At 43.6% G+C, this 27,753-nt stretch overlaps 1 protein-coding gene across 1 annotated transcript; it reads right to left on the minus strand.

Annotated features, from left to right (window-relative positions):
* Positions 1-40: 40 nt before the first annotated feature.
* On the minus strand, positions 41-27,753 carry EFHD1 (EF-hand domain family member D1). The gene is made up of 4 exons (XM_053389671.1): positions 27,320-27,753; positions 11,629-11,776; positions 3,415-3,549; positions 41-1,865 (listed from the first exon to the last, which is right to left on the minus strand). Exons 1-4 carry the CDS (start codon positions 27,628-27,630, stop codon positions 1,731-1,733), a joined length of 729 nt encoding a protein of 242 aa, XP_053245646.1. The 5' UTR covers positions 27,631-27,753; the 3' UTR covers positions 41-1,730.

Here is a 27,753-nt window from a genome sequence, read left to right on the forward strand (position 1 = left end):
TTCTCCCATGAAGGATGAGACAGAATAAAAGGATTTCAAGTTAGCCTCCAGCAAGTTAGAAAAGTTTTATTTGCATAACTAAGCAACAGGGGAAGAAAAATCAAACTTTTGCATGTATAAAAACATTTATTATAAATATTTTAGTTCAAACATGTGATTTTTATCAAATATAATCTGTGGTCTTGCAAATACAGTTTTTAAAAATTGTTTAGCAATTTCCCCACCCATTATTAAATATCAGATGGGCTCCCTTTGTTATTCCACACTCACAGTTTAGTGTCACAGTGTAAAAAGCTAAAAGACAGTGAAAATAAAGTTGAGGATGAGAGATCCAGTTTATGATCAGATGACAAGCTTGGCAAGGAAGAGGATGTTTTCCTTTTCTATACATGAAGATATATATATATATATACACACAAGTATAAGTTCTGAATATAGTACAAGCTTTCTGAGCAGAGTAACATGCTGCTTTCTGCTTTTGGAATCTATTTTCTCTTGCAAGCAGAACTGGTTGTTTTATGTAAGTGTTAACTCTACAGAAGCTCTTTCATTTGCACCAATGTTTGCAAGAAGATTAAAAATTCCATGGGGTGGGAAGCCACTGTGTCCCCAAAACTGTACTAATCCACTTCACTGAACATCTTATTGATTGATGTTTCCTTGCTTCTTAAAATCCAATGGTTTTAAAAAATAAAAAGGAGAAAGTGGAAAACAGCTATGGACCTACACAGAGAATGCAATGGAATGTGGCCAGAACTTAGCAGTTCTATTTGTTGCTCAAAAAGTACAGTCGTTTGTATACATGGAAAGGGTAAAATTGAATGGTGACTGCTGTATCCCTGAACAGAATCTTTATGAGTTAAAAAATGGCTTGGACCCAGAAAAGCATGAGTAGAGTTCTGCCCACACAAGAAGGTTTTCCTGCCACCTCTTTCAAGTCATGGTACCTTGTGTCCCCTTGAAAACCTGCTTGCAGGGGTCAAGGGATGATGGAGGATATGCAATGTGGGGGCTGCATTGGAGGAGTGGGGTGGCATTGGCTTGCAGAAGAATTTGATGATTGAGTGCCTGCTATTCACCCAAGAAGCTCTTTGGATCTCAGCCAATATTTACTAACTGGGTTTCCCTTCATTACTGGGGAGCTGTTGTACCAGAAAGCTGTCGTCTTTTCCCTCCACCCCCAATAGTGAGCACAAAGACGGAAAAGAATGATACATTAGGAATTGGGGCATTTATTTGCACATGAAAGGATTGTGATCTGCACCTAGAAGAAGGGTCAGCTTGTTTAGAAGCAAGAAATGGTTTTGTAAAATTCAGGAGGAGTCAAAAGGTATACAGAAAGGAAGCCCGAGGGAAATTACAGAGCTATGACACAGAGACATTCAGAAGGACACAAGGAGTGTTTTCTGACCAAGATGCAAATGGTAAGCACTACTATCAGGTGCTTCAATCATCTGCCTCAGGCTAAAGCATTAGGACATTTTGATTCTTCTAAGCAATGCCTATTACAGAAATAAAGGGGGTTGCTTGAACCACTCCTGGTTTTGCATCCTTCTGAATGCCACTGTGTGTATGGCACCCCCCCCCCCCAGCATCTAGGTAGGAGGCTCAGAAAAAGAAAAGAAAAGGCTTCAAATCAGTTTTGTTCCCTCTCCTGGTCCTTCGCCTTGTCAAAGGCAAAACTTGTAAGATTGTACAAAGTCCCTCAGGTGGCCGATAGGTTGCCTCAGTTATTGACTGAATGCAGACTTGAGTTCTCGGAAGGCTGCTCTGCGGTGACGTCTCTCCTCTTCTTCACGTTTTCGCTCATCTTGCTCTGCTTTTATCTCTGCTTCAAACTTACTGGCTGAGGACAAAGCTTGAACCTAGAAATAGAGGAATAAAATTGCAACACAAAGGAAAGATTGAGAGATGGGTTTGTATTACATCTGGGGTAGGGGACCTCTGGCTTGTGGGACAATTTTGGCCTAACAGTGGGTCCAATTTGGCCCATGAGGCCATTTCCCCAAACCACACCCACCAGTCAACCAGTGGGTGCCATGGAGTGACAGCTGATGGGGCAGAAATTTAATTCTGTTGGCTAACTTGCCAAAGTTAGTCTGCAAGGGGCAGGGGAGATATATAAACATCTGGCTTGCAGGGTCAAAAGGATTCCTACCCCTATATTTCCATCATTGGCAACTTATTTCACTTATCTAAGACAGCTAGCTCTTAGCTGCCCTACAGGTGCTGTGAGATCACCAGTTCTAGCCAGAGTTGTACACAGTCAGCTTCCAGTACTGACAGACACTTAATTTCCTCTGAACTCGATCTGGGAGAAAGGATGGTGTTTTAACCAAAACCCACAATGGACTCATCCACACATCCTGTTATTGCTTGCATCTCCCAGACTAGTAACAATTTCAGAAGAGACACGTATGAAAAACTATATGCTGCAAACCATCTGAGTCCTCAGGCTGTTAAGCACAGCTATTTCTCTAGCCTGTACGATGTAACTAATACCACAGGTTGCACACCCAATGGTTCTGTTTACATCCAGGTGACCAGAGTCAGCTATCTTGGTGTCAACCAAACACTATTTTAGTTCAGAATATGGTTAAATGCCCTGACTGGTTGTGCTCACCTTGATTTACTGTAAAATGAGAGGGTAATTTAATTTAGGGAGAAAAATATATTGTGGCCAAGCACCAGGGGAACTACTATAGAAGAGTTATCAGTACTGAACTTAATAGATGACAGTTATCATCTTCCCTTGGTCTTGGCCCATGAGACTTTACCATGCAATTGGAATTATCTGCAGAGAGGGGCAGATCATGTTGTATATTCACAGTACAGCCTTCGCCAACCTGATGCTTTCCACGTGCTTTGGACTACAATTGCCATCAGCCCCAGCCAGCACTGGGCTTATGAGAACTGTAGTCCAAAACACATAGAAAGTACTGGGGTGCTTTTCCCACCATACAAAGATTTGGGGGAGGTGTTACAATACCTCAAAAGTAGCCAACAAGATTGACTTGGTGGTGGTTTTGTTTTTTAAAAAAGAAAACTATGTGGCTTTTGTTTTCATAGTGAGACACAGGAAACGGAACAAGCATTCATTAGATCTGATTCATCCAGTCTCGGTTCCACTTGCACTTTCACCCAATCTGAAACAATTGTACTTTCAGCTTTTAAAACAGCGCTCTGGTTTACATTAAAGCAGGGAAATTTCCAGGTGCACCACTTTCCCAGTGTGAATCGTTAACTTGTGCTCTAGGTGGTATCATTGAGTTGACATGCAGCAGAATCCGACACATGGTTACTCAGAAGTAAAACTCCCTGTGTTCAATGGGGCATACTTCCTAGGGTGATTAAATTACAGCCTAAGACTTATGAACCCCTCCATCACCTGATTCTAAGATATGTTTTTCCTACCTTTGCTTCAAAGAAGTTCTTGGCGCCTTTCACTCCCTCAAGAGCGACATCTATTTCGGAAAGTTTTGCCAAAGCCAGCAGGCCACTGTCTTCTTCAAGCTCCCCAGCTGCAGCTTTGTGGAAAATGAGTAGAAACTATACAAGATAAAAAATGGTAATTTAGAAAAAAAGTAACAGGATGAGCACTTAAGCCTAAGCTTTCATGACTGGGAGCTGTAATAGCTTAGGCAGGAAAATCAGTAATAAAGTGGTGAACTTATTTAAGACAAAAATATGTGAGACTCAGGAATGTGCCAACATTTAATTGTAACATAAAAAGAGCTATAGGGGATGAATTTGATCAGAGCAACTGAACTGGGGGAAGATAAATCCATTTCCCTGATCTGAAGTCTCTTCCTCACCCGTGCCAGTGCAAAGTCGGTGGGGCAGGAGACCAAAACTGGAGAAATGGCATGTCATCTCCACCCTGCCACACACTCCATTTTTCTAATAAAACCTGGAGCCTTTCATGGTTTAGGTAAACACTTAAATATTAGGAGATCTAATAATGGATTTCCCAAATCTCTTCTGTTTTGTCCTCAATATAACTTATTTTATATCAATGACCATTTTACTACTTATGTAGATCATCTATATATGAATAATTTGAGTCCAAAGAAGAAACCAAAAGGAAGATAGCTCCACTGCCACTGCTCTGTGCCCACTTACTTGTTTGGTCCTGGAAAATGTAACAGCCCTGCTAGATCAGACCAAAGGTCCACAAAGTCCAGCATTCTGTCCTCCCCGTGGCCAAAGCAATGCCTATGTGAAGTCCATGAGCACATGATGACAACAGCAATGCTCCCCACTCAGTACAGTCAGTGTGTGTGTGTGCTTTGACTCAGGCCCTTTCACTTGTCAAACAGCCCTATGACACTTGAAGAAACTAGACTGAGCTGGGAAAGCTGGGAGTATATGGAGGCACAAGCTTGTGTGTGACTGGTCTGAGAGGGAGATCTCTCATGCTGCCTCTCTTCCTAATACCTTGCACCTTCTTCATTCTCCATGTCTCCCCCTGCCCCCCATCCACCCCAAGTTACATTTAAAATGGTGAATTTGTGACATAGCACTCAATAGCACCTTATCTATCTGGTCTGCTCATTTCTTCAGGCTGATGCTGAACTCAGTTACTTCACCAGATCACTGACTTCTTGAGATGGCAGTGCACTGTGCCCTAGCACTTCTAATCACTCCGGCTTCATTCGTCCTCTGGCACAAGCAACAAGTCATGAAGCCTTGGCTTGTCATTATATCCAAACATGGGATGGTGGTGGGTTTCCATCTAAAAAAGCGTGATCACTTTATCAGCATGAAAGGGAGGAGCAATCCCTATTTGGACCTAATGGCAAGCCAAGATTTCATGGCTCCTTGCCCCTACTTAGACCTAGGGGAAGGACCAGAGCCAGAGTGAGCAGGCAAGGTGGACTAGCATACTGCTCAGTCCCAATACACCACAGCTTACTGCTGTGTGCAAACTGGCCTAGTGGCTCCAAACTAAATAGCACCAATACTGCAATACTCCAACTCTTCTTCTGTAGTCAAAGGACTCATCTAAGGTCCTAAATAGCATAAAACATCCAAACAGGGAATGCCAGTACTACAGTAATTCAGCTTTCAAATTTTGTATGTGTGTGTGTGATCAGAGTGGATTTCCATCCTCTGAAAAGCTCACATTCTCTCACTACAGGGCAGCATGCAAGATACCAGAAACTGCACCCAGCTTCTTTCATCAGGAAATTAGGCATCTGGCAGAACCCTTTGTTCCCAAGCTTCCCCCGCATGCCCCCCCTGCAAGCTCCCAGCTGCTTACTAATTCAGCGTTTTTTAAAAAAACCAAAGTTGAAAAATTCCCAAAGTCCCTCAGGGATGGGAGGGGGAGCATTACGAAACTGCTGGGCTCTTTTCTAGCAGCAAATATAGGATGGGTGTGTCCAGCCAAATGTTTGGTAAGTTTTGCTGCCGCAGTGTGCTTGACAGGTCCTTATACTGAATCACATTCCCAGCCTCAACACATCCCTCAAGAGTGACACCACCATGACACTGCCATGACTCACTCCAGAGGCTGAAAACTGGGAAAGGATAGAGGGAAGGGCTCTATGACTGGGCTAACACCCCTCCCACTAGATTCCCTTCTGAGAGTAGCATAATTTTGCTTCCGATACTTGGCAAGTGGCTAAAAGCTTTTCTGCAGCTGGAAAAAAGTATGTACGCAGTTACAAAGCTGCCTTTTATAGGGATACATTAGTCCATCTACAATACCATCTACTTTGCCTGGCAGCAGCTCACCAGTTTCTAGCAGAGATCCATTTAACAGAGACCGAGGAAGGTGCCAACCCTGAATCTCTGAGTCCTGGGTGTATAAACTGGAAGAAGCTGGTTTTTAATCAGCTGTGCCCACCTGAGATCTTGGTGTAGGACCAACAGAAAAGGGTTGTGGTGATCTGTAATACTTCTATACCGCTTGGCTAGACTTTCTGTCCCAGTGCCAGGTTGGAGGGCTTGTACCTGGTGGTGGGCAAATAGGTCCATATAAAGATTCGATTACAGTGCCACCCTGCCTGAGATGACAGCGGTAATTATTATGGATTTTCTGGACTTTACCCTACAGAATCACTACTTCCTGTTGAGGGTGGCTCAGGAAAATATAAACTTCCCCACTTGACCTGTGAAACCATGCCCACCTGCTCCACACCTTATTGTCATATGTGATGTCAGGTGCTGGGCAAGTCCCAATGTGGCTGCAGAGAAACAGGTGAGAGCTGGAAGAGAGCTCTCAAAGGTTCCTTTGTTAGAGCAAGGTGCACTCCAACTTCTGTTGTCTATGCTTTGATAACCTCTTAGGTTAGATGACTGAAGCGTGTTATATGAAGAGCCTCTGGAAGCTGCAGCTGGTGCAGAATTCGGCAGCAAGGTTGCTCAATGGGGCAAGACGGTTTGAGCATATTACACTGTTCCTGGCTGGACAGCACTGGCTGCAGATTAGTCTGCGGGCCCAATTCAATTCTTTTTGACCTATAAAGCTTTAAATGGCTCAGGACCACAGTACCTCAAGGACCACCTCTCTTCATATGAACCTACCCGGACCCTGAAACCATTCCTCTTCAGCCATGTTTTGGGTTGATTAACATCCTATATTCTTTTAAATGTGTGGGTGGGGGAGGGGTGTTGCTGGTCTGTTCTTGTTTTTTATTATGTATTCTGTTTGTTTTTTAATCTTGTATTTTTATGCTGTGAACCGCCCTGAGATCTACGGATGAAGGGTGGCATACAAATTTAATAAATGACATCGACAAAAAAATAAATAATAAATAATAAACTCCGGCATGTCAGTTACGTTCACCACCACGGAGCCATGGATCCTCTCAGTTTCAGTGGTGACCTATCAAAGTGATAAAGAAACAGCTACCATATTGAAAAAAGCCTGGTATAAGCAGCTGGTTTTCCGGCCTGTCCATTTTGGTGACCTTTGTGAGCTAGAAGCTATACACAAACAGATTTAAGATTTATTTGAATAACAGGTCCAGCTAACTGGGAGAGCATCCCATTCACCCTTTCCTCAAACACAAGTAAGCACATCACATGCAGAACAGTCTGTTCCAAACAAACTGAAGCTGCAGTTGCAATGTGGCCAATGGAGATCCCCCTGGCTTTCAGATTTTCTGACGCTTGCTTGGATCACTATTATACTAGATATAACTTCCCCCTGTTCCATCAACACCCCCTCACAGAAGAAGCACCCAAAGGTCTATTACCAGCAAATGTTCTGAGATCCAAGACCCACTCTAGTCCAACGAATGTCAGGTTGGTCCCTGTAAACACGTTGGCATGACCAGCTGTAGCAGAGTGAGCAAATGCTCCAGAGTCTTCTGCATTGGGCAGGTTCCTCCATTTGGCTGAGAAAGGAGGGAAATATGCTGTTGTACCAGCTGACACAGCCAGAAAAGGCATGTGGGAATGACTCACTAAACAGCTGGGAACAAGTCATAGGTGCAAGTTGCCAAGTCCAGATCATCTATGCGCAGGGGTAGAAGGGACTATTCTGTGTAAATGGCAAATGATTTGAGCACGTTCACATTGTCTGAATGCCTTCTGGAGAGATTCTTCACATTGCTACACACACTTTTGGGGACATAATCCACAAGGCGTGGGTGTGTTCAGGTTTTGCAAAGTCGTATGCCTACTGCGTGCTCTTCAGAAAGTAAGTAAAGAAACCCATACATCCAGCATAGCAGCTAAGCCTCAGAGTAGTGATTTAAAGGATGCTTTAGACCACTGTGTGGATGATGGGGCTGAGTCTATTTCCACACAACACAAATTTTTATAAGTAGGAAAAGGGCAGTTCCACATGTATCATATCTGAATATTGGCCCCATGTTACTAACAGCAGACACTGATACAGAGAAGTTGCAGGCATATTTGCTTAAATGCAGAAACTTTCTTCCCCTTGGGATCTGGGCTAGAATGGTGTGGAAGCAATTGGTGATATATTGATGGGTTGATAAGTACAAAATTAACTTTATTAAAACACCCCTTGGGAAAGGTACGGTGGAATAACTAACCATTACAAAAGCAAACAGCTGCACAAGTTTCAGAGGTATGAAATGAACCTCCCTGGGGAATTCCTTTTCCTGTAGCAGAGGGCACAAGGTGCAGCCAGAATCAATATGGAAATAAATACGATGCTCAACTGCTGTTAGTGGCCAACAGTAAGAGCCACACAGGCCAAGTAATAGGAAGTAAACAGGGACAAGTTGCTTATTTCTAGCTTGAAACTTCTAGCTGGCTTCAGCCTGAACAGAATCGCATATTCCCCCAGAGAGCAATTTTGCAGCCTTTTATAGGCTTGTTCCTCAGTTGCAATAGATTTGCACAAATCACTCTTTTCATCTACTTCCTTAATCCTATTTTTAAAATGCAGAGAAAGCAGTTCTAATTTCCTTGAATGTTGCATGTCTAATGAATCATCTTTTTTGTGCTGATCTGCAAGTCCATGGTGGGCAAGCGAAATGCTCTCTTGCAAAGCAAGTAACTTCACACTATCCCCTCCTCCTGCTCTTTTAGCTCTCATGGTGCCATCATGATGAGAAATAAAAAGTTTCAAACTTATTTAGTGTCAAAAAAAGTTATTGCTCTTCCATTTCTTTCCCACTGTAAAAAGCATCCCATATATGTTATACACCTCATAGTCTCCAGCGATCTACCTTCATACCGCCTTGCCATTATCTCCTACCGCTCAGCTCTCAGCTCTTGTCTCAACACACAACCATTTTGCACCCCAGCAGGGACTGGTTTCGCCAACCCCTGGGCATGCCTTTAGCTCAATCTATGGTTTAGACCCCCGGCTTTCTGCCCTACCAGTCACAACGGGCCCCAGCTACCACTGTGTGTATGCATATTCATGCATACAGGCACACACACACACGCATGAAGAATGACACATCCTTAGACTGCAGTTCCCTCGCCAATCCTGAACCCAAACAAAATCAGGCAGCCATCCCAATCAAAAAACTAGCTGGTGAGTGAAAGTGGCCTTCATGAAGACAAAACAGGCCCCTCGATCACTTTTACTGCATAGTTTGTAATCTGTCAAAAAGAAATAAAAGGAGAATGGTTATGACACCTTTCTCAACTTATTTCCGATCATTTACTCATTGTCACAGGTAGGTAACAGGAGAGGCAGAGTTGGAGAAAGCTGTTCTGCCCTACTTGTCTTCCAGTAAGTCAAGATAATACTTCAAGGACAAAGAATGAATCCTTACACATTAAATTAGAACAGCAGCAGCAAAGCAGGTGTCTGGGTTCCATTAAGAGAGAATTAATTTAGCATAATGACCTAATCAGGGGGTGGTTTGCTGGACGCTTTGGGCATATTTTGAGGGTGGGTGTGGGTGTGTGTGGAAGGGCCAACGTCCCACAGCTCACGTGGCCTGCTTGAAAAATCTGTCACCCTTGCCCCACCTGCTAGAGGAGCAACTGGGGCATCAGGTAGCACTTCTCTAAATGGTGCCTTTTGGGCCATACTTGGCAAACAATATAACATAAAATATAAGCATAATAAAAACATCAGAACAGTAAAAAGGCAAAGGTACCCCTGACCATTAGGTCCAGTCGCGGACGACTCTGGGGTTGCGTGCTCATCTCGCTCTATAGGCCGAGGGAGCCGGCATTTGTCCGCAGACAGCTTCCGGGTCATGTGGCCAGCATGACTAAGCCGCTTCTGGCAAACCAGAGCAGCGCACGGAAACGCTGTTTACCTTCCCGCCGGAGCGGTACCTATTTATCTACTTGTACTTAGACATGCTTTCAAACTGCTAGGTTGGCAGGAGAAGGACCGAGCAAGGGGAGCTCACCCCATCGCGGGGATTCAAACCACTGACCTTCTGATCAGCAAGCCCTAGGCTCAGTGGTTTAGACCACAGTGCCACCCGCGTCCCATTAGAACTGTAGTCAAGATTTAAAAGTCATCCCAGAATGACATCATATATAAACAATAAAAAGCAGGAATTATAGTCAACAGTATTCTCTCTCTCTCTCTCTCTCTCTCTCTCTCTCTCTCTCTCTCTCTCACACACACACACACACACACAATTTATCCACCAAAAGCAAAAGTAGACAGAGTTTGCCTTGCACTCAAAAAGTAACAAAGGCACCAAGCGGATCTTCCTTGGAAGATAGCTTCACAATTGACATGCAACCACAGAACAGGCCTTCTCTTCAGTAGCTGTCTACCTAAACTATGAAGGTAAGGGAACCTAGAGAGTTGTGCTCAGAAACAAAATGGAAGCCAATGAACCTTTCTTGGGCACTATGTACCAGCCAGTCCACATCAACAGATTGGCTACCATATTCTGCATCAGATGAAGTTTCTGAACCCTTTTCAATGGTGTACCCACATATATTACAGCCTGAAAGTTACTAAAGCATGGCTAACAGTGGCTAGGTCATCCCTTTCCAAGAGAAAAACACAGTTGGCGAGCCAACCAAAGTTGGAAAAAGGTACTCCCAACGCATTATTTTGAAAACCTATCCTGCCAAATCACACACTAATGAGAAACAATGTTCTTGCTGATTAAGTGAATGACATGTCCAAAGATGGTACCATTGGAACTCTACTCCCTACAGCAGGGACGTCCAACTCCTAATAGACTGCGATCTACTCACAGTATAAAAAAAATGGCAGTGATCTACACATTGTCATTGGATGGACCACAGTTTTAGGAAGCCACAGTTGTTTCCTCCCTTTTTTGGGGGGGGGAGATCACTGGGGGGCCAGAGATCTACAAGGATCTACCAGGAACACCCCACAATCTATCAGCAGGTCACAATCTACCTGTTAGACATGCCTGCCCTACAGAAAGGGGAGGCACTCACACTCAAAGGATTACACCAGGCACCCCCAAACTTGGCCCTCCAGATGTTTTGGGACTACAACTCCCATCATCCCTAGCTAACAGGACCAGTGGTCAGGGATAATGGGAACTGTAGTCCCAAAACAGCTGGAGGGCGGGTTTGGGGATGCCTGGATTACATTTTCTGACTGTTCTGCCTCTTCAAGCAAGTGGAGCGAGACAATACCCATGTGGTAGTGTCTTAGTGCACACTTGAGAATGCCCCCTTCTGTACCTACTGCTACAATGAGGGGAATAATTTATTACAATGTGGCCCTGAACCCCAGAAGTTGAAATATGTAATAGCATTGTTACAAGCAGGTGACATTTGCAAACGGTGACATGAACAGCTCAGTGTAGCGTCACAAGAAAAGAAAATTGTTCAGAATTAGTTCAGCTTTTTCTTGATTAGGAAAGAAGTTTTCATATAAGAAAAATGAGGTGATTATTTCTTAGTTCTTCTACTTGCAACATGAAAAGTTTAGGTTAAAGGTTCTTCTGACCTTCAAGCCTCAGACTTTCAATCCACATAGCTTGTGTCTTACAGTAAGCAGAGGATGTCTCTGTATCTAGTATCATGCCACAACACCTGAGCCTGGGAAATTGCTATATGGTGTTCAATAAGCTGGAGTTTTCCACAGGAGTTAAAGCACAGCTGCTCCAAACAGCATAGGCTTAAAGGAGGAAGTGAGTTGGTGAAGGGACACATTTGTTGTGATAGCAGAAGTTCCACATTTTTATTCCCCATTTGGTTTTGCATTACATTTTATTTTCAGCTGACATTTACCTCACGGAAGCTGAGTTTGCCATCAAAGTCTTCATCCACTTCCTTGATCATGTTCTTCAGGCCCAGATGAGTCTGAGGTGCCCCAAGTTTCTCCATCATCAGCTTCAGTTCCATAAGGTCAATGTAACCATCCTTTCCAGAGTCATACCTTAAAAAGGAAGGGGAAAATGAGAGACATGAGAGATGTCAGAGACACGTAGCTTTGTTGGCTCAAAGGCCTTCAGTTTAAGGAGTGTTCAATGCTCCCTTGTACATAATGTAGTTCCAGCTAGTCAGTGCTGTCTCAAAACATTTTGGTGCCTAGTACTGATCCCCAATAGTGCCCAAAGAATGCTTTTAAAAGCCTCACTGGCACCATTCAGGCACAAATTCCTGCTTTCATCTGTTTACCCACTCCATGTTGCTGCCTGAAGGTGATCACTTTGCACAGCCACATGGCAGGGCCAGACTTGAAATAAGCTACTTCCAGAGCTCTCAAGTTTTTCACGACAGAGCATTCAACAGAGAAAGAGAAATGTAGGTTTAGGTTATCCAGAAAATTATCTGGCACAGAAATTTATACCATTGCCCATTTAAAAATAGTTCATACAGTCAAACCTTGGTTCCCGAACAGCTCCGTTTTGGAATGTTTCGGCTCCCAAATGTCAAGAAGCAGGAAGTAAATGCTCCAGTTTTCGAACATTTTTTGGAAGCCGGACATCTGATGCGGCTTCTGCTTGAGTGCAGGAAGCTCCTGCAACCAATCGGAAGTTTCCAAAAGGGATTACGTTCGACAACCAAGGTCTGACTGTACCGGCTTTCCCCAACCTGCTGCCCACCCCCAGATGTTTTAGATAAAAATATCAGAGATGTAGTCCAAAACATCTGGAAGGGGCAAGTTGTGGAACGATGTTTCAAATGGATGAAACACCCATTCAGTACTATCCAATTGTGCACATACTTGATGTTTACTAATTTCTAGTGTAACTTCTATGTAGGCAGTCAAGTGTGCAATCATGGACCACAGATGACTTGAGACAAAAGTAAGTCAGATATCCACATTGTAAATATATCTTGACTTTAGAACCTATTTTTTGAAAAGATACCTAAGAAGTGGGCACTCATTTCTGAAAGGAGTGGCTGAGATCCCTTCAACTAAAACAATAATATTGATGTTGAAATGCATTTTCCTTTTATCAGCCCATTACATTATTCCAAAGATATGAAGCGCCTTTTAACGGCAAGTGTCTGGCTTCTGATTGCAAAACATGTGCTCAATAGCATGTTCAAACACACACACACAAACAGCTGAACTCAATGGCAGTGAAAATAGATGAACTGGAATCTAAAATTGGATAGCACAGTTCCAAGCACAACAAAGGAGCAGTTCATATATATAAATATATATATGGAAGGTTCCTTATCATGGGGGATGGGAGTGGGATGGGGAGCTGAATAATTACTGAAGCTTCTCTGTTCTGCGTTATCCTCCTAACTCTTTGCCACTCTCGCCAATATCCGGTTGCTGCCTTTTTTAAAAAAAGAAAAAGAAATGAATCCACAAGGGCAGAGACCCAGTTTTGCAGATAGGAAAGACCAATATAGAAGGAACAAAAAAGGGAGCAAGGAGCAATTAAGAGGGCCAAAATATGTGTGTGTGTGTGTGTGTGTGTGTGTGTGTGTGTGTGTGTGTAGGGGCTGGGAACAGACACTCCTCCCTGCCCAATATAGAAACCAAAGGGGCTGCTACAGGACTCCTCCTCCTCTGCACTGGGCTGCTTCAGAAGGGACAGAACTTATGGGCTCTCCACTACCAGTCCTCAGCAGACTAGTAAAAACATGCTGATAAATTCTGACAGCTTATTTACAAGACAGCTGTAAACCGAGGTCATTATAACCGGAAACCCCACTAGCAGTGATAGATACTTGGAGCAGAAAGAAAATGTTAAGCCCCCTTTCCTTAGAATGACACTCCACCTGTGGCGATAGGGGAATTGAAGCAAGGCAGTGCTCATAGAATCAGAGTTGGAAGGGACTCCAAGGGCCATCTAGTCCAACCCCCAGCAATGCAGGAATCTCAGCTAGATCATACATGACAGGTGGCCATCCAACATCTGCTTAAGAACCTCCAAGGAAGGAGAGTCCACCACCTTCCGAGGAAGAACGTTCTACTGCCCATGTTCAAGGCAAGGCTGTAGCACTCAAGTGGATTGTTATAATCTAAGGAGGACTCACGCACTTCCACCTACTTTTTTTGTTTCCTACCTGCACTTTGCCATGACGTCTTAGGGAGGTTTACAATGATTTAAAAATACAATATTGAAATCAGTTAAAACAAATTACAGCCACAATTCCAGCAAAGATGGTGGGCACTGCTATGCTCTGACATAAAGCAAGAGAGAACAGATAGCATACTAAAAAGAAATACATCACGGGGGTCACAGCCCAGGATAAAAAGGTATTTCCACAAACATAGGCTTACTAAAGGTATTCTGGAATCTTGGAAGCGGCCTTATATGAAACCAGAACATTGGGTCCATCTGGCTCATTATTGTCTCTACGCCAGAAGTGAGGAACCTTTGGCCCTCCAGATGTTGCTGAACTAGAACTCCCATCAGCCCCAGCAAAAGGATAGCCTAGCAGTAGTGGCCCTCTAGCTGTTTTGGGACTACAATTCCCATCATCCCTGACCACTGGTCCTGTTAGCTAGGGATGATGGGAGTTGTAGTCCAAAAACATCTGGAGGGCCAAGTTTGGCCCCACTGGCCTATGAGCAGAGATGAAGGGAGTTGCAGTTCAGCAACATCTGGAGGGCCAAGGGCTCCCCATACCTGCTCTACACCGACTGGCTGTCACTTTCCAGGATTTCAGATGGGAGTCTCTCCCAGCACTACCCAGAGATGCCTGGGGACTGAACCTTGGACCTTCTGCATGCAAACAGAGTAAATACTCTGCCACTGAGCTACAGCCATTCCTCTAGCTCAAAGCAATGTTCTGAGAGCTGCCCCTTTTGAAAAAGAGGGGCTTGGATGCTGGTGCACAAGGAGGAAGGCGACTTTGCAGGAGGAGCAATAGCTCCACAGGGGTTAACCGAGTGTACTCAGGATTCACAGCCACCGGAGCAAGTCTCACGTATCTGTCATTCCAGCACACAGGCAGTACAAAGCAGGGATTGTGAGAAACTGGGTCTTGCCAGCAATGGCAAAGCAATGCACTATCCCGGCAGTACAATAGGAGTTTAGTGCGCCGTGCCAGAGACAGCCTTCAAAGCACAGCTTCCCAAAGTTGTGCCGCCTCAAAAAGCAGAGTGGCAATCTGTTCTCAATTCACCAGGACCTAGGAAGCAGATGAAACAGCTCAGCACAATACAAAAGGAATTAGAGGGAGATAATGTTTCTCCTCCTCCTCCTCCACTGAGTCCTGAGAGGCAGCACTGAGACATTTAAATGGGGGGGGGGGGAGAGAGAGAATCTCATTCTGTGGGTGTGGAGCAAGAAAGACAAACTTGTTTTTCCAGAGCAGAAAGAGCTCAGCACAAATTCCTGCAGGGAGTGAAGGTTGCATCACATTGCTGGCCTGCAGCATTCCCCACAAAGAGAGAAGTTGTTTTAAGGCCCCACGCTCAGCCATCCCAGAGTGACACGGTACCAGGCATTACGATGATCATACCACACCAGTGCTGCATCAACTGCACTGGATCCCGGTCCACTTCAGGCCTCAATTCAAAATGCTGGTTTGGGGGCTAGCACGCCCATCTTCAAATATGCCTGCCTAGATACTAAGACTTTGATATCTGAGGCCCTTATCTGGGTATCCCTGCCACCCCACCCAACATGCAACAGCTGGCTAATGGGAAAGGACCATTTCTGTGGTGCTGCCTGTTAAAAGAAGGTTCAAGGCTTGCCTGCCGCCTACATTGTCATTTCGGCATCAGGCAACATCTTTCTAAAATTCTTCCAGGCCTTTTAATCTAATGCAATGCATTCAATCTCTGCTGGTGATATTATGCTTCTTTTTTATAATATGCTTTTAGTATGTGCGTGTTTGTTTAAATTATAGCTTGCTTGCTTATTTATTTATTTATTTATTTATTTATTTATTTTGTAAGCTGCCTATGAAATTGTTTGAAGGGCAAGGGGGGTAGAAGTTATAATAAACTAATTTGCAACACACTCTTTTACAGGAAGCTGCATGTATAATTTCAGTCATATAAGGAGGGCAGAGCTTCCCCTAGAGTTTCAGTAAAGCCTCCTATGCTTCAATCAGTACCATGGATGAAATCTACTATATGTTTTGGAAAGTTGTTTTGTCTGTCTCCTATGTATTGAACACCTCTTAAGATATCATAACCAAAATTTGCAAGATGGTTCCCAAGATCAAGGAGCAGAGTTTCCACATAAGTTTGGATACAACTGAACATCATTTTGAATCAAGATGGCAGACTGGACTTTTCGAAAATGGACTTTTCATAGAATTCCTGAACAACATTGGGTACAAGGCCTCTAGTAAGTCATAATGCCCTGAGCACCTTTCCTTTGCTAATGCCATCTTTGCCCACAAAGCATCAAGCCAATTCTAATCTCATCTTACGTGAAATTAGTTAAGAACTATCTAGGATTCTAAGCGCCAGTATTTCCAAAGCCAGCCTCTCTTGAGGGATGTGACTGACAGTGCAATCCTAAATATCTCTCCTCAAAAGCACATTCTGAGTTAAATGGGACTAACTCCCAGATAAGTGGGCATGGGATTGCAGCCTAAATTTATTTTTGTAAGGAAAAAAAGAGCCAGAATTAGGGGAGCAAAAACTGCTGGCATCAGTATAACATTGTAAGGAATGCATGATGCTTATCTGTTTAATTTGAGGGATGAAATGAAATTTGAAAAGCAAAATGGAATTTCTTCAGTGCTAATAATGTAAGGTGCCACACCAAAAGATTCATGCAGACCAAGCTACAAAATTGTTGCAGAGATAGCAATCAATGTGTTAACATTATGTGAAAAAAGAGGGCTTGACCCAGTTCAACAAGCTCCCAGGGATAGAGAGAGAGAGAAAACGCAGTTAGAAACCAAGTGCCCTTTTTGAATATGTTTGTAAGGAGTGTGTGAGAAGCCCTCCAACCAGGAGGGTTACTTGTTTCAGATGTAACAAAGAAGGACATATAACCAAATTTTGTGAAGCCCCAAAACTAACGAATTCCCCTTCATTTAAGCAACCAAATCCCAAGACACAAGGAAATCAAGATAAGGGGAACAGGACAAAGAAATAATTTTATTTTTATCCCCCCCTCAAAAAAAGAAGAGTCTAGTTGTAAACAGCTGTGATACAGTATCAAAGGACTTGGTTTCATCAAGTGTTTTCTTATCTCCCTTATAAAGAGAAAAAGCAATACTCAAAGGAAGTTGCTATTATCTTGAATTTTCAGTAATAGCCCAAACAGTTGTACTTTTTAAAAAAATGACATTAACACAGCAACAATAAAAGACAAGTCATTTCTAAAAAAAAATGTGATTATGATTGTAATGCAAAGGACAAAAAAGTTGAGACCATGGGGATGGGTGTATGTCCATGTATTTGCAACTGCTATCAGATGGCACTAGGACTACGCAGGCACTGAACAGGTGAAGGAAGAAATGGAACATTTGCTGTCTCTGCCTCCACTGATGCACCAGCTGTCTCAGTCCTCCATGTGGACTCAGCAGAAGTGTGAAAGGGGCTGTATGTATATAGAATTGTACACACATAGGATCCCCAATGGCTCCAGAGTTCCCAAGCATGTGAAGAAGCAAATGCACTTAAGTTGTATATGATCCCACTCTAGGGGTTCAGAGAATCAGAGGGAATGTCTGCACAGTCCTAAAATGACAGTGAAAAATATAGGCTGCCACCTAAACAAGGATATTATTGGCTTCGGAGTATTTGACTGCAGTACTTACCACATATTACTTTGAGAGTCGAATGGCCTAACCCTAGCATGACAGGAACAATTAGAGGCATTCCTGCCTCTTGCCACACTGACCACCTCATAAACGAAACTGAGCTAATGAAGCGTTGTTGCAGGTATCAGCAATGAAAGACCTGAAGGCAGACTCACAAGCTCAATCTTCAGAACTTACTGTAACTAGCAGCTTGCCCTGAGCAGAAAACGGTTTGAAGGTGAGCTGCAATACTCTGAAGAGTTTCTCCAGAAGTTTCCAGGAGACTGTGAGGAACAGGACCATAATAGTTTTGGAAGACTTCTCATCGTGAAACAGCCAGCTAATTACAACGCACACCATGGAAACACCAGAATCTCAAAGAGTAACCTGCTCCACATAAGACAGCTGCGAAGCAGAGACCACTTGAGATTGTACCTGGGTAGTACAGTGGTACCTCGGGTTAAGTACTTAATTCGTTCCAGAGGTCTGTTCTTAACCTGAAACTGTTCTTAACCTGAAGCACCACTTTAGCTAATGGGGCCTCCCGCTGCCGCTGCGCTGCCGGAGCACGATTTCTGTTCTCATCCTGAAGCAAAGTTCTTAACCTGAAGCACTATTTCTGGGTTAGCGGAGTCTGTAACCTGAAGCGTATGTAACCCGAGATACCACTGTAACTGCTCTACACAGTTAGTGTGTAGCCAACTGCTTTGCAATTCAAGCCAGTATGCAAAAACAGTATGCCAGGCTAAGGAGATGCTATGTGGATGCAGTTCTTAACAGCTTTTTTTTTTTAGTGAGCTTTGTGTGATAAAAGCCAAATACAGTCTGTGTGAATAGTGAATATAGCATCAGGCATATTCATTAATTTCATTTCACATTTGTACAGCGCTTGATTGTAATAGAACCTCAAAGCATAGACCATAGAGGTGGGAGTTTGTATTCCACTTGATCAGGGATAGCTCAGTTGGTAAAGCATGAGACTCTTAATCTCAGAGTCGTGGATTTGAGCCCCACATTGGGCAAAATATTCTTGTATTGCAGCGGGTTGGACCACATGGCCCTTTTGGTCATGTCAATTCTATGATTGTGTATGCTTACTGGGTGAGCTTGGGCAAACCAGCCCAGCCTTGTGACAGCAAAATGAGGGGGTTGGGGAGGACTGCTGCCTTGAGCTTCTCAGAAAGGTGGTGCAAAAAATGTGGAAAGAAAGAGAAATTACTATAGCACTTGTCAAGAACAAAGTGAAATACACCAGGCTTCCCAGCCTCACTCCTCCTACCCACCCTCCAAAAGAATTCCCCAGCATATGCCTCCTACATATCAGCAGACATTTGTTCTAGAAATAGACATATGGTTTAGAAATTCCTGTTGGTTCTTACTGTTGATATAAGAAATGAGAAGGCTGCTGGTCTAAGCAACAGCTACTAATTTTAACCAACAATTAAGGTTGGCTAAAGTGTGCTCTCTTGTAATGTTCCAACATCAGCAACTCGGATTTCATTTCATGCGCTCAATGTTGTCAATCTAGAAAATTTAGAAATACCTTTCTCTACTCTGTTTTCGAGGCTAGACATTTTTTGTTTCGAAACATGAAAAAAAATCAGTGGCATTTTTATTTTATAAATTATCTTATTTACTGTATTAACTATTCATTAAGGACCAATTCTTATTATGATTTTATTGCAGTTCCATCAGCATGGAATGTGCTTTACAAAATACAAGAGCCCAAGTCCAAAGAGTTTTTAATCTAGAATGCAACATGGGAAAACAACACAGGAAGGGAAGGGGAACTGCTCTAAATTGAAGACTCAAGAGCTTAGCAAATCTCATTTAAATAATCACCCTTAATACACGGAACAGATACCCGTAAATAATACATGAACTTAAACTATGTCAAGCTTCAAGAGCATCAATATAGTATTCACCAGAAGTATACAAATTTTACACTAGAGAGTCCATTAACAACCAGAGGCATACCTAGGGGCTGGCAAAACCAACTATCAGATGTATTCCAAATTAAGGGTGTCTAATTAGAATAACAAGAAAGAAAGAGTAACACTTAAAAAATTACAAAGGATTTGGATACCTAGGCTGGTCCATTTATATACATACATTTGTGTTTGTTTCAGGTGGGTGTGGGTGTATAAACAGTCAGGCAGTATCTTTATTAGGACCAACCAAAACATCAAAAAAAGTGAGCAAGTTTTCAGGCTCTCCAGAAAGCTTCATCAAGGTAGGTATTTTGAAGAATATCTAGCTTTGTCTTGCCAACCTAGTGCCCTCCAGTTGCTTTTCCAAGTACAACCTATCTAGAGGGCAGCAGGATGAGGAAGGCTGTTCAAGCCTGAGGTGGAGTTCTGGAGAGCTTGAAAGTTTTCTCACTATTTTACGATGTTTTGGTTGCTCCTAATGAAGTTGTTGCCCTGCTGTGGATCTAAAGAAACACTGTCCGCAGTGGAAAAAGTAGATTAAGATACCATTCCCAATCCCAGCTGAGCCTGCGTTCTAAACTAGCAAAAATTGCCCATGAATTCTAGCATCTAGACTGTAACTCCTTTCACAGTGAGGACTTTTGACTATTTTTCAGTGCTTGCAGAACATCTGGAAGTGCTTGGAGGATCAACTACAACTTCCTTTTCTCCAACAGGCTGACACAGGAGGATGACTGATTGCAATGTCATACCACTGCTCCCTTCCTGGCATGTACTAGTGCTGAAAAGAGTCAGGCTTTGGGTGTGCAGATCTGGCACATTCCCTATATAATTAAAGAGGAGTGTTTAATCAAAACAGAAAAGTTAGTAGTAGTGGTGGTGGTGGTAGCAGCAACAGCAACAGAAAGCCCTGCTCCACTCTTTCATACAGGGTTTCCCCCCCTCCCACACACTATCACGCAATAATTTGACTGAAGGAATGTGCAAATCACACCAACAGTGTACAGAGATTATTTTCAGAGGCGCTCATAATTAAAATATCTCACTGCATCTGCAGCCGAACCATCACTATACAAACCTATCCCTTCTGACTACTGCACATGGCAGTCCATTGGTATCTCTGGCAGAGAAGAATGATGGATGAGGTTTTAAAAAGAGGCACTTCCCTTTTCGGTTGGGGACTCTCCCCCCCCCACGCAATCTTTCTTGCCAGATTAACACAGCAGTAAAGAACTTTATACTACCCAGAGCAGCTGGCTGAAAAGGCACAAAGGCAGTGGTCTGGCAGACAGGGAAGCAAGCCACAGCACAGCTGGATCACAGCCAAAGATAAAATCAAAAGACTAGGTATCCCTTCAAGCATATGCACTAACAAAATTGTGGGGGACGGGACTCCCATTTCACAGTCTACACATCACCACCCCCACCCCAAGAGGGTATATTTGTAGCCTACATGCTAGACAGCAGGGAACAGGTCTGCTTACTGAGTGCAGTAGAATCGTGTAAACACTACACAGATCAGTCAATTCTTGCTGCAATATTTACACATCATTCCAGAGCCAGAAAAGCAGGGTTGCTGTTTTTTTTAATATGGTCTTGGACAGGATACGCCCGCATTGCTCTGATAGGGGCAGTGACTTCTCCTTACTCCTTTAATTTCTTGCCAGTCAAAGAGGATGAACATTTTAAATCATCAGAAGAGAGTAATTTTCTTTGGCGAGAAGCTTGAAACAAATCAGATCATTCAGGCTAAATGATTTCCACTAACAATTATAGATTAGTGATGCCCACATATACAAGCCAATACATTTGAACTTCACTGGGATTCTGGAGGTTCAGGTTCCCAGATTCTGATATTTGAAAGTTGCTTTGCGTGCGGATACTTCTGTCAAGAAAACACGCAAAATGTAACATGCAAGCACCTGGAGAAGAATAATTATGAAGCCATTTGTATGTTAGGCATTGCATTATTTTCCTAGTAGTATTAAGATTCAACATTGATTCACTCCTACATATCCATCACTTGCTACTTTTTCAGATCATTATTACTTTAAACAAAAACAAGAAACAGATTCAGAAAAGTATTGTAGCCATTCTTTACAGATGAATGTGTTTTATTCTTCTAGCAATGAATATTAAGTTGTCAATGCTTCAAGATGTCATCCTTCCCTTGTAGGGGTAGTGGAATGGCACCCCCTGGCCTAATTCCAAATGGATGGCAAGGGGGGGGGGATAACAGTAGAGATAGAGAAAGCAACTGACACTTGGTTCTGGCCCCACCCAACATTAATATTAACCATCGTTTAGTATAATATGTGAATAGAGACTTCCTCCTCAGCTATGGTTAAGCAGCCATCACCCTCTAAAAGCTGCAGAGTAGCCTATAAAGAGGAAAACAACAACAATAACAACAACAAACAACAACAGCCCACCCTGAAACTGCTCACAAGTCTTGGCTGCTTTTTTTTGAGCTTTTAACTATTCTGTGGTGTATCAAACCATAGCCGAAGTGGTTGTCTGTCAGACACCTGAACTTTAATTATGGTTTATTAACCATAGACAACGGTGTCTGTGCTTTAGCATCAAATGCATGCCAACTTGCCATCATGATAGCCACCAGCCTGGACAACTTTAAAGGGGGTTTAAACAAATTCATGGAGAAGCCAGATGTGTCTTTTGCTGCTGCGCTACCCTGCAGACCCCCTGGATCACCTGGCCAGGCAGATGAAGATGCTAGGCACCAAAGGTGGTACCTGGACATCTCCATCCAGTCGCAAAAGGCCAGTTGCCAGTCACAAAATGTGACTGCTGCCCAGCTAATTTCTGACTATCCGTTGTGAAGAATCCTGAGTAGCAGAAGGCTATGGACTTCCCATAGGTATCTGGCTGGCCACTGTGTGAGAACAGAAAGCTAGATTAAATGGGGTTTTCGTCTGATCTAGCAAAGTTCTTCTTTATGTTCTTATGATCTGAAATCGCTCTTCTGGATGACTAGCAATGTTAGAACTAGAATGTGCTTTATTATGTTGACGTGCAGGGAGCAAAAGGAAATATTCTTCACAGCACACAATTGGCCTTTGGAGCTTATTTAGTATGTGGCAAACAGCCAGCACTAGAGCTGGGTTCAAAAAAGGTCAAAAAGAATGAATGAGAACATTGAATGCTATTAACCAAGATGTTCAGGGCAAAGTATCCCACATTTATTCACTAATTGTTGAAGACAAGTCTGGGGAGTGGGGAACAGCATTTCCAGATACAACCACCTGAGACTAAACTATTTTGTTTGTTACTTCTGCTGTCAATCGCTTTTCCTAAACTAAAGCATAAAGAGTTGGTCACTGGCTTCAGTAGACCACCAAGGAGGTTCTGTAAAACTGTTATTAAGTGTTTAAATACAAGTTGGTATAATAATAATAATAATAATAATAATAATAATAATAATAATAATAATAATAATAATAAATTATTATTATTATTATTATTATTATTATTATTATTATTAATACCCTGCCCATCTGGCTAGGCTTTCCCAGCCACTCTGGGCAGCTTCCAGCAGAATATAAAAACAAGATAACATGGACGTCATTAAACAAAAAACAAGTGGATGCTGGACTCTGAAGCCAGCCAAGTTTTCTAAAGCTAAAATTCCGCTCTGCGCATTTGTCACGTTTTCTGGCAAAACTGACGAAAACCCTTTTCCGTAGAATCCCCACGCTGAATAATAATTGCTTTGTTTTCCTAGGTGTTATTTGATCTGGAAGACACTCATAACTATTCTTTTCCCTCCTGGAATTATCCGCCGTTTCCCCACCCCAAGATGATTTTGTTTAATTAGCCGCTGTGCCTTCTACAATTTGAAAAATGGTTTTATTCGAAGGTAAAGGCGACTGTGAACAAAGCTTATCAATACCTAATTAGGGCTGAACAAAGAAAGTTGCATCAGCAGTTGTCTGCACTGGCAGATCTCCCCTGTGTGCTTCAAAGAAGCCTCCTCCCCACATGCTACAGTCCTCGAGGTCTCCAAAACCCAACCCAACCAGCTCCTGAGCTTTCTGACAGACCCAAGGTGGGAAGCCAAGCTTGTAGTTGCTGTGTTTGTCCTGTTGACATGTGAAGTGGGGAGAAGTTTCTTCATATTTATGTTAAAACCACCCCCCTCACCTGCCTTCCTCCCCATTCTCAGTTGCTTCCATTGCTTCTCTCTCTCTCAGCTCTGGCATCAGAGACAGGCTAGGGCAAAGGCATATAATAAGGAGGTAAGCTGGAGGAAGGGGAAAGGTTTAAGCCTCCCTCACCTTCACCACACATACCCTTTGAACCTGCAAATGAAGATGCCATTCCCAATGTTATACACAACTAGAGCAGACACATCAACAAACAAATGTGACAGACACCATCAGCTCTAGTTCTAAAGAGCAAAATCTCCAAGGATCTGTTGACACGAAACACATTATACATTCCTATGTTTTTACTAGGGGCTGCTGCCTCTGCTTTGCCGGGCCCCCATTCTCCACACCTGGCCAACCCCTCCCTTATTTACATCTGACCAAGCCCCCCCCACTTTTAAAGGCGTTTGGGAGGTGCTTCAGAGAGTGGTTTGCCAAACTTCAATGCAGCCATGTTTAACAGAGAGTGGGAGGCACTTCAGAGAGCAGTTTGGCCTTCCCCATCTCTGTTGAACAGCTCACCTGGGCCATCCACACTGCTTGCTTGCTTGCTCGCTCACCTGTTGTTCTGTCATCCCCCTGGAGCTGGCATAGTGGCCTTTTGACAGCCTCAAATTGCAGCAAGACATGTTTATGCATACTGGAAGAAACGCATAGCCCACTTGTAATATAGTGCCTTAGAACTGAGGGTTGGAGATGTCCTGACTCTACATGGGAGCTGGACTGGAACTCACCTCTAGGCAGGAAAGTCATGTTGGCAGAATGGGAAGACAGTTGTTACCAGCAAGTTGTTACCTGGAAGGTGGAGGCCAAAATCAAGGGGGCATAGCCTGCAAGGTCTATAGCCCATGGGGCTCATATGCATTCAATATTGCATAGGAAAGCAAGATACTATTTTCATTGTCGCTGCAATGTTCTTATGGGGAGGTGACGTCTCTCTTCTTCTGTACAAGTATTGCTGTTACAGAGGTCCTTAAAAATCCTAATAAGGCTCACAGTGTTGACATGTAACGGAAGTGGAAAACCAGGCCTTGGACTGATGAGTGGTCTTAGTTAACACCGAGCTTATTTATATCCCTCCCATTATGGCACTAGCAGCTTTCCTTAGACTGGAGGCACAGCTGCTACTGTGGTTTAAAGCTGGTGTGGGGAACCATTGGCCTGCCAGAGGTTGCTGAACTATAGCTCCCATCATTCCTGGCCATTAGCCACGCTGGCTGGGGCTGATGGGAGTTGTAATTTAATTACACCTGGCGGCCCAAAAGTTCCCTACACCTGTTTTAAAGTGAAGTAAAATACACAGCATTTGCCTCTGTCTTTCATAACTAGCCCAGAGGCAGTGCTTGTCTTTATGCTTCTAGTAAGAAAGAATTCTGTTAATTCTGCCCTTGGGCTTTGCATTAAGAGCAATGCAGTTGCCCTTCAGTGTACTGGTAAACGTGCAGTTATTTCTTTCTACCTACCACAAGAAGAGGCACATGGATGTTATTTAAGAGCAGCATGGTCTCAGAAGCACTTTCAGCGCTGGGATAGAATCATGGACTTGCAGAGTTGGAAGGCACCCCAAGGGTCATCTAGTCCAACCCCCTGCAATTGCTCTGTGCTGTAAGGCTCAGGTGGGTGGGTTAGTAGCAATTACAGCAAATTATGAAGGGTGGGCTACAATTTTTGTTATTAAATAATAATGAAATGAAGTATCAAGCAGCTGCTTCTTAATTCTGAGGTTTTATGCAACCGTCTGATGGGGACAATCTATTTCAGGTCTTTGTCTCAAGGGGAGTGGAACAGAAAGTGTGCCTCTTTTTCAGTTTCACAGGTTACACAATCTCCACTCTCTTGGCTTGGGATGTGCTTTATGTCTTCAGATTTCTATCTCAAGGATGTGATCAACTTTGTACTTGGTCCCTAGCTCCACCAACAGCCTCTCCTTAAACAAAACAAATACCAATCAGGGAAAAACCATAGTCAAAGTCAAGGGATCTTTGTTGCAACACTAAACGCTGATGGAGTTGTTATACCTATACACCTCATAATGCGCTGTCCTGCCTCATTACAATGGCTATTTCAGCACCATCATAAATATGGGGGGTCACATTTTCTTCCAGGACTACAGGTTTCTGGATAAAACAAACCTTTATCAACTAGATAAAAGTAGTGCTAACATACTTAGCATAGTAATAAACAAAAACACCACTACCACCCCAGACAGTTTAAACTACTAGCAAATTACACTGCCTGAATAGTGTTTTTCTAGGAGACAATATTAAACTACAACCTACAACTTTCAGAACACGTCACCCAGTACACTTTCACATCCTACGCATGTTTGGAAGTAAGTCCCACTAAGTTCAGTGGGACACGTAATTGCAACACTGACTTAAGGAAGCTATGCTAGCATAGACTTACTAAGAAAAGGCAGCCCCAAAAGTCCCTTTTCAAAGGGTGCTTAAGCAAGACTGGAACAAGTGACAAATAGTCATATTTCACGACTTAAAAGGAACATGCTAAATATAACTGCAGTTGGCTTTGCAGAGATGGGGAAGGTCAAACTTTTTTTGTTGTTGCAGTGTGGCTTTTGAGCATTGCTACCAAGTATAAACTGCTCCAAAGCTTAGACCACAGAAGAAAAACAAACCTTGAGATGACTGATACAAGAGGTGCAGTTCACACACAGTGGTCCCAGTTCTGCAAGTTGAAAACGGCAACCTGTTTTACAACTTAGTGACTGTAAACTTTAAAAATAAAATAAAAAGAATAGAAATCCTTTTTCACTTTTTCTCATTCATAAGACTATACAGTACTGCAGGAAGAGTAGCAAAGGAAAGAAGTGCAGACACCTGAATGCTACTAACCTGGGGGGTACTTAAAAGCTCTACTTTCCATAATGACCAGGGTAGATGTAGTTCTGCAAGGCTATTCTCAACCTGCTTTGCACAAAATAAGCTAAAACCCAGACTCAGGCTTCTCCAGAAAAGAGCTGCAATTAAAGAACTCCTAGTTAAGAAACCAAGCTTGACATCCATTCTACAGAAGCAGTTCTTGGTTTTAGGCTGCAATCCTATGCACAGTTGGGAGTAAACTCCGCTGAACAGAATGGGTCTTACTTTGGAGTAAACATACAGAAGATCATAGTTCTCTTTTCATTTCATACAACCACTAAGAACAGTTGGGGGGCGCCGGACAAAACTGCTGCTTCTCACTAGCCAACCACTCACACCTACCCCCAGATCACAAGAGCTTCAAAGCACTTTTTCCGTGGCTACTAAACCAGCAGTCGTGTGTAATAGTACTTGACCGGATTCAGCCCGTGCTTCCAGTGAAGGCTCGGTTGCAGAACGTTTTGCTAGTTAAAGGCCGCAACATTAAGGCTGCCATCATACATACATACACACACATTTACTGGAGTGTAAATCCTAGTGAACTAACCGGGTTGGGGTTTTTTTCCCCTGCCTAGAAAACATGCATTGCTTGCATGCAATCCCGATCTCCATCAGCAGAGGAGCTGCTTACTCCGTGGAGCTCAACGGGATTTTCTTTTTTTTACACCTCTGAACTAAAGGCGCTGAGAACCGCGCCGCATCCGTGCAACTCCAAGCACACGTGCAGCCGCCCGGTTCTACTCCGAAGCAGGCGCCTTCCACTCCGTACAGGGACCTGGGCTAAGGAGGAAAGGAGGGCCGGGGCCGGGGCGGTGCTTACAGTCGGAAGAGCCGCTCCATGTCCTTGATCTGCCGGCGGCTGAACTCCTTGAACTCCGTGTAAGGATTGAAGATCTGGGCGAAGCGGGGCCGCGCCGCGCCCGCGTTGATGTCCTGCCTGCGACTCAGCTTGGCGCTCAGCTCCGGGTCCGCGGAGGCGTTCACGGGGTTCTGGTCGTCGTCGTCGTCCGGCTCCGCCAGGCTCGCCTCGGACCCCGCGGGCTCGTCGCCGTCCTCGGGAGGAGCCTCCGAAGTGCTGCCGTCCCGCAGCAGCCGGCGCTGCAGCTTCTGGGCCAGCTCGGCCGAGGCCATGTTGCGGGGCGAAGAACGAGCGGCGACGGCGAGAAGAAAAACCTCCGCGGGGCCACTTCGCTCCTGCGCTGAGGAAAGAAGTCTGCCGGCCCCGAACTTTATTCTAAGACTTGGGCGAATTGG

This window comes from Podarcis raffonei, chromosome 5 (assembly GCF_027172205.1).
Source record: "Podarcis raffonei isolate rPodRaf1 chromosome 5, rPodRaf1.pri, whole genome shotgun sequence".
NCBI lineage: Eukaryota > Metazoa > Chordata > Lepidosauria > Squamata > Lacertidae > Podarcis > Podarcis raffonei.